Here is a 7,500-nt window from a genome sequence, read left to right on the forward strand (position 1 = left end):
TTACAAAGTAATGGCAGTCTCATTACAAAATGTCAAGCCTGTTTGCCTTTACGACATAATGTCACCAAAAAATGACAGCCTACATTGGAAACGGGAGAAGACTATCCTACCACCTACCTGCAGGTATTGATGCTCCGGGGATAATTTCGCAGCGGTGTTGCGAGGGAGAGCTCAAGCGAGGGACCTGGAGTGGATCTGGCCATGCGCAAACAAGGACCTGGAGTGGATCTGGCCATGCGCAAACAAGGACCTGGAGTGGATCTGGCCATGCGCAAACAAGGACCTGGAGTGGATCTGGCCATGCGCAAACAAGGACCTGGAGTGGATCTGGCCATGCGCAAACAAGGACCTGGAGTGGATCTGGCCATGCGCAAACAAGGCGCGCGCTGACTGGTGGGGATCCGTAGGAAACGGGTTGTCTGTTAAGGCATCCTGCTAAATGCTCCAGACTCTTATCTAAGATGCAGAGGTGGCCTGTGAGACTGAAGCTGTCCCCTCGCCCTGCGGCTGCGCTGGAGTGGAAGAGAACTGGCCGGTGTGTGTATGTGGAGCAGAGTGGCGTCGGACTGCGATTGACTGCATATTCACACTGAGAGCTTGGTGCACGGTGATAATAATGATACCAGTATTATCGCCCATTCTTAAGAAAATAGGCTTAAGAAAATTGAGTTATAAGCAGGGTCTCGATACACCAAACATAACAGACAAGACATTGCGTCAATGGGGGATATTAGCTAGATATTCATGTCACAATTTATGCAGAGGCTTTTTTGGGCGCATCTTTAGTCAAGTCTGCCATATAGACACGTGACTTAGGGTATATGGGCCTATAAACATGTCATGGGGTCCAGGAAGGACTATAGCCTACCAGAAGGTGTAGGGCCTACACAGGCCTATTTGTCTTTAGGCCTATAGGCTAATGGGGCGAGCACTGCAGGACCTGTCTCTGTCTATATGGCAACACCATCTAATGAAGGCCATGCATCCCAGCAAACACGCAACGTCAGGGAGACGTTCAGATCATGTCCTAATAACGTCCGTCGGTCCAGAACCCCCTTTGTACGTCTGCTGGACCCCTCAATATTCAAACGTCTGGCTTGGACCCCTCTAAGACGTCTGTGGATGTGTAAAACAGGTTCAATATCTGAACGTAAAAAAAAAAAAATCATTCTGGCTCCTAATTGGATGTCTTTGGACGTCCAAAAAAGACTTCTAAAAGACGTATTTTAGACGTGTCTTTGATCAGTGGGATGCCTCGTGGCGTATTAGATATTAATCCACAGTAAACTCAGCGCAGCCACAGATTTAGACTAGCTTCTGAGATCAATAGAACTGGCGCCTTGATTGGGATTCACCGTGGGGACAGTAGTGAAACGGGATTGCCATGGAAACGGAGAGATCAAGGACATGCATTAGGCCTATAGCCTATACTTCCCTCGCTGGGCTTTTTACTCAATAGAACATTCCCACCCTCGGTCATCAGCAAATGGGAGAACTATTGTATGGCTAGACGAGAGATGTTCAGAGTGCACTTGACCTGTTAGGGCAGTATAGACGTTATGAGTGGAGTACGTGCTCTCCCAGCTGCGCGTGCCTGACTCTACCTGCCGGTGGATCACCACTTCCTGCCTGACAGGAAACAGCATGTAAAGCTGGGCAGAAACATCTCTGACTCCAGGTCCATCAGTATTGCCCCCCCCCCCACCCCAGGGCTGTGTCCTTTCCCCCCTACTCTTCTCACTGTACACAAACAACCTGGAGCTGAACACTCTTAAGACAGTGGAGATTGTGGTGGACTTCATGTAGAAATCAGCCTCCCCCCCCCCCATCACCCTGAATGGCTCCCTAGTCGCCACTGTGGACTCCTTCCTCTTCCTGGGCACCCCCAAGAAGGCACAGGAGAGGATGTACTTCCTGGGGCAGCTGAAGAAATTCGGACTCTCAAAGAAAATGATGGTACTATTCTACACCTCCGTCAAGTCCATCCTCACCTCCTCCATCACCATCTGGTACTCCGTCGCTACAGCCAAGGACAGGGCCAGACTGCAGCGCGTCATCTGATCCGCTGAGAGGGTGATCGGCTGCAACCGGCCCTCCCTCCTGGTCCAACCTGCCCCTCCCTCCTGGTCCAACCTGCCCCTCCCTCCTGGCCCTGCACAACTCCAGGACCCTGAAGCGGAACAGGAAGATAGGCCTTCACATGCACATTCCACTCTGCACACTCACTGTATATACACAGACCACACTACATTTTGTATATTGTTTTTTATCTCATCCTATTTTGCACTAGCATTTTGTACTTGCTCTTGGCACTGCCGTCTTTGCACTGTTCTGTCTCATCCCTGCAAACTCCTAGTATGTTGAAAAACTACAATGGCAATAAAACTGATCAGACTTGCATTTTGATTCTTGATTTCTGACAATTGGCTGTCTGAAAAAAAATCTTATTCAAGCCACAGTTGGGTTGACAATATGATTTTGTAACCTATCATTATTCTCCCTATGGCTTACATGCGCTCAGCATTTTATATTGTCAGTCTATATCGTTGAGAATAGGCATTAGACTAGCTTATTATTGTCTATCGTTATAGGTTTCTTTTCCGATCTTTTGCCAAAATCTAGTTTCTATGGGAGCAAGTGAGCAAAATTATACAGTTTGGCAATGGTCACACTTTCACATGGTACTCTGTAACATGATCCACGAAAGCTGACAGATGCCCGTCCAGACTTGAGCAGTTCACAGCAAAGCCGGGATAAAACTTTGTTAACCTTTAAAATATCTACTAAGCTTTCGTATTTTTCCGATACAATCGTTACTGCCTACGGGTACTGGTTGGATCTCCAGGACTAACATCTCCTTTTAAATATTATACAAAATAAGTCTACTAGTTAACCATGCAGGCAGTAGCGCCCATGTCTAATTCTTTGGGTCCTTTGACCCAAAATGCTAAAGCTACGCAGTCGTCTGGGACATGGACAGCAATCACATCCATGACAGCAATGGAGTCAAACAGTGTGCTTCAACAAGAATGAACGTGGAAAATGGCAGGTCAGATAGTATTTGTGGATATGAATTAGACTGAAACACGGACCAAGGAGCTTCGATATCAAATTATTCCGTCGAAATTGCCTTCTTTGTTAGCAGCCGGTGTGAGCTAACGCTAGTAAGCTAACCAGAGAACTCATGTAGCTACTAGCTAACGGCTGTTAGTGAATGGTTGTTCTTCGTCAAGCTAGCTAGCTAGGTATGTAATGGGTTGCATATAACGCTAGCTAGTTAAATTGGTCGATAAAACTATAAACTTATCTACCTCCTGTCACGAAGGTGAGCTCTAGTACTGAAATAGTGCTAGCTAACCACGCTAGCTCACGTTAGCTCACTAGCTGGATATTACGTTACGTTTAGCCGTAATAATAGCTAGTACGCGATAGTTTTGGAGTTGACTATCGGTCGTTTTGTGGTTTGTCTTTGGAGTGTCAATCTATATTTTTTATACTAATAGCCTATCTGTAGCCACAATTATCATATTTTTCCATGTTAATCAGCTACGCAGTAAACTAGCTAGCTGGTTTGTGCTTGTTTAACTGCTGGCCGTCCTAATCAATGGTGTTTGTCCCTTACAGACCGGACCTGATGGTAACCATCTACAGCCAGCTCCCCATTTGCCACAGCGGAGCTTAGCCTCTCCCCATCTACCAGCCAGCCCCTCCCAGGCCTACCCCCACCCAGGCCTACCCCCACCCTGGTCTACCCCCACCCTGGTCAAAGTCCCCATCACGCACCCTCTTCTCAGAGACCATGTACTGCCTGCAGTGGCTGCTCCCGGTGCTCCTCATCCCCAAACCCCTGAACCCGGCCCTCTGGTTCAACCACTCCATGTTCATGGGCTTCTACCTGCTCAGCTTCCTGCTTGAGAGGAAGCCCTGCACCATCTGTGCCTTGGTCTTCCTCGCCGCGCTCTTCCTCATCTGCTACAGCTGCTGGGGGAACTGCTTCCTGTACCACTGCCACGACGCGGCACTGCCGGACGCAGCACACGACCCCAGCATTGTGGGCACCTAAGGGAGAGAGAGAGACTTGCAACCCATCCCACACACCCTCACAGAAACACACGGAGAGCACACGGACCCTGGACAATCTGTAACTAGGCTTGGAAGTACACCCACCCCCCTCCCCCCACAAGGAGATGCTGAGAAACCTTGTCTCCTCCACCAATGCGACTTCTGGCACCCCTACAGCCCCACCTAGGAACGAGCCCCGCCCCCACCACCCCTGGTTTTTGAGTGCCCCCCCCCCCCTCCCCCAACACACCGGATGTTAATGTTTGCATGGGTTGCCTTTAAGAGTTTTCATACGTGTTGCTCATACACATATATTTTAAAAAGAATGCTGAAAGTTTGCAAAGGGTGGAGAATTGAATGTTTGTGAGTGTGTGTGTGTGATATAGTATGATGTTTCTTTTGTTGTGTAAATGCTGACTATCAGTGTTAGTGCCTGGTAGCAGATAGGACAAGTGATGGTGGGACAGTCTGCTGTGTTCCTACCTGTTGGCCAAGTATTGTGGTGCGGTGGGCCCACGGCTAGCAGTAGAGATGTGAACCTGTATCCTTCACTCTTGTCACTGATCTTGCTGAGTCCCACTGCTGTCACTGCTTTTAATTTAATAAAAGACGTTCTCTGACTGTGTTCCAAGGTGTTCTCTAATCACCAGCACAGTGGGCTGCGTTCCGAATCGCGTACTTACATACTATATAGTATGCTTAAAAAAAAAGGAGGAATGTCCCAATTCATAGTATGCCACACCCACAATCCTGTGCGCAGCAGAAATTATGTCACGTGCAAGTCGTTTTTTTTATGGTTCCAAGGTCGCAACAGCTGTGGATGAATGTCTATATGGACTGCGACGGATGTGGTCAAATTTCAAGGCGCAATGTAATGACAGTATGTCCCAATGATATGCATACTGCGTGCAAAGTACTTACTTCCTAGGGGCAGCCGTAGTACGCACTGGTACAGTAGTACAAAGTAGAAGTATGTGATTCGGTACGCAGTCCTGGGCTGCGTTCCGAATCGCATACTACCGTACTATATAGTATGCCAAAACAGAATGTAGTATGTCCCAATACATAGTATGCCACATGCAGTATGGCAAAAATACCATTATGTCCTACTACATCCGGTTGTATTTTGCAGTATGCAAGCCAGCAGGCTTTTCTGGCTTTTCTGACCCACAATCCTGTGCGCAGCGGAAATGTGCGTCACATGTGCAAGTCGTGACAGCTGTAGACGAATGTGACGTTATGGACAGCGACGCAATGTTATGACAAGATAGTATGTTCCAATTGGATGCCTACTGCTTGCAAAGTACATACTTTCTAAGGGCAGCTGTAGTAGGTACTGCTAGTAAGTAGTAGAAGTATGTGATTCGGTACGCAGTCCTGGTCTCCTCTTTGCGGTACAGAAACGGCTCCTGGACCAGACAGGCTTTGTGTAGCCAGTTGAAGCGGTTTGACTGGACTGGACAGACGGTCACTCTGGTGCACTTGACCGTCCGTGTCCCATCCAGGACTGAGTTTCCCAGAGGCATCGTAGCGCTACGTTCATCGTAAGCTATGGCGTTCATCATAGCGCTACGATGCCTCTGGGAAACTCAGCCCAGGACTAATATCACGACTTAGTCGATCACAGGTATTACATTTGGTATTTCTCCAACTGTGTGTTCTATCTAACAGAGAGTGAGACCCACAAGCTCCACCCCCTTTCCTCGTCACTGATCAGTATGACTGGACAAAGGTCACAGTGGGAGACGGTTCAATCTGTTGATCTCATGACCCTAACCCTAACCCGAGCGACCAGAAAGGGTTTTGTCAGAAATGTGAGATCGGGTGTGTAGTAACGGTGTATTCACAGTTGGAGACGTCTCTACAGGAGCGTCCGATGACCGTCTCTGACATGACACATGACGTCCAGGGTTTATTTTTACCACAGCATTCCTCTCAGCGCGGCCTCCCCATCGGGAAAAGGTTGCCATGTTACTGCTGTCCAACCCCGACAATTAAAACTCCCACAATGCACTTCTCAAGTCTGCCAGTCATCCCCATGTCTGCTTGAGGAAATCCCAACGATGGTGAAACCAGCCAGTTAATCGCAAGAATGTTCTGTACAGTTACTTTTTTGTGTTAGTGGGAACTGAAGACATTTTTTTTTACCATTAAAGAGGCAACTACTTTGCTATTGATCTTCTGCTGTGTTGGTTGATCACTGATGAGTGTAATCAACTTCTGTAGTTTAATGACTCATGTATTTCCAGGAAATCGGTATCAAACATGAGAAATGTATTTATTACAAACTCCAGCCAGGCTAAAAGATTATGTACATGACCTGTACTTATTGTGTATATTTCTTTATCAAATCAGCTCTATCATATATAGGCACACGTAAGTAACATACACATAAATACATTTCTATCAATAAACATGTCATCGTACACAGCACCTTGTGGTTAAATGTGAATCTATGTCCTATGAGCTTCTCCATTGGAGCATGGCTGTCTTCTGCCTGTACAACGACGCCTACAGATCAAGTCCTGGCTGGTTCGTCTCCATAGTGAGGAGATACTGTTTCTATGCACCCACAGACCAAAGAAAATTCCTTGTATGTGACAACCTACTTGGCAATAAACTTCTTTCTGATTCGGCTTCTGTTACAGTATATCCCCCCAGGGCTAGGCTCCTGCCACTGCAGTGCTTGAGGATGACCAGCAGAGGGCGCACCTCAACACCGTGTGTCTGTGTTATTACGGTGATCTTGATCTCGGTCCTCTCTGTCGATAGCACGGTGATCTCTCGTCTATAGTCGGGTGATCTCAGTGTCCTGGTTCTGGTAGACCTCCTCCTGCAGCTCACAGTAGATCTGGTCCATCTTCTGGAACGCCCGGTGACCCTTCTTACCTAAAACACCACAGAGAACATCGCTGTCTTTGGAAATCCACGCCTGACCTGTGGTGTGTAATCCATAACCTGTGTTGACCTGTGGTGTGTAATCCACTCTGGTTATGAAGTAATACAGTCATATGGTAGTTAGCTAAAAACCCCTACAGTTAATCCTCATGTGCGTTGATAAAGGCATTATGTTGCCTCTGGGTATGAAATGCGCTATACAAATAAAGCTTTGATTGATTGATTGATTGATTGATAGCTACCAAAGGAGAGCACGGTTTCCCTGGCCGCACTACGGAGGTCCTCGTCCGCCGACCTCCACAGCTCTGCGATCTGGTCCACGCTCTCCGTCGCCTGCCACACACACACGCACATCACACACACATCACACGCACATGCACACACCCCGCAGACAGACAGGGTTAGATGTGTTACGAGGAAGGATGCCTACCTACCTATTAACATTAGAGGACAGTTGTTTATAGGTGTCCAGACGATGAAGGGGAAGAGCTTCTCACCCTGAGACACTTGAGGGCGAGACAGGCAGCCTGCTGGAGCTGG

The 7,500-nt window shown here is 47.8% G+C and overlaps 2 protein-coding genes across 3 annotated transcripts in view; one reads left to right on the top strand and one right to left on the bottom strand.

Annotated features, from left to right (window-relative positions):
* The first annotated feature begins 2,946 nt into the window (after positions 1 to 2,946).
* On the top strand, positions 2,947 to 4,773 carry blcap (bladder cancer associated protein). 2 transcript variants are annotated; one of them, XM_084460796.1, is made up of 2 exons: positions 2,947 to 3,049; positions 3,625 to 4,773. In XM_084460796.1, the coding sequence occupies exon 2, from the start codon at positions 3,800 to 3,802 to the stop codon at positions 4,061 to 4,063; it is 264 nt and encodes an 87-aa protein (XP_084316922.1). In that variant the 5' UTR covers positions 2,947 to 3,049; positions 3,625 to 3,799; the 3' UTR covers positions 4,064 to 4,773. The 2 variants fall into 2 exon arrangements, with proteins under 2 accessions (XP_084316922.1, XP_084316923.1); XM_084460797.1 differs by having other exon boundaries at positions 3,046 to 3,164.
* A 2,077-nt stretch (positions 4,774 to 6,850) lies between these two features.
* ripor3 (RIPOR family member 3) overlaps positions 6,851 to 7,500 on the bottom strand; it is a gene marked incomplete at both ends in the record, with an annotated part of 31,325 nt that continues 30,675 nt past the window's right edge. Inside the window, 3 exon segments of the mRNA XM_084460689.1 lie at positions 6,851 to 6,951; positions 7,203 to 7,293; positions 7,458 to 7,500. The exon segment at positions 7,458 to 7,500 is cut by the window's right edge and continues 41 nt beyond it. Of these exon segments, the coding sequence (XP_084316815.1) occupies positions 6,851 to 6,951; positions 7,203 to 7,293; positions 7,458 to 7,500 (235 nt within the window).

The sequence above is a fragment of the Borostomias antarcticus genome, assembly GCF_949987555.1.
Source record: "Borostomias antarcticus genome assembly, chromosome: 33".
In the NCBI taxonomy this organism is placed as follows: Eukaryota; Metazoa; Chordata; class Actinopteri; order Stomiiformes; family Stomiidae; genus Borostomias; species Borostomias antarcticus.

Coding starts and splice junctions, on each gene's coding strand:
- blcap (XM_084460796.1), top strand. CDS start 3,800: ATGTACTGCCTGCAGTGGCTGCTCCCGGTGCTCCTCATCCCCAAACCC.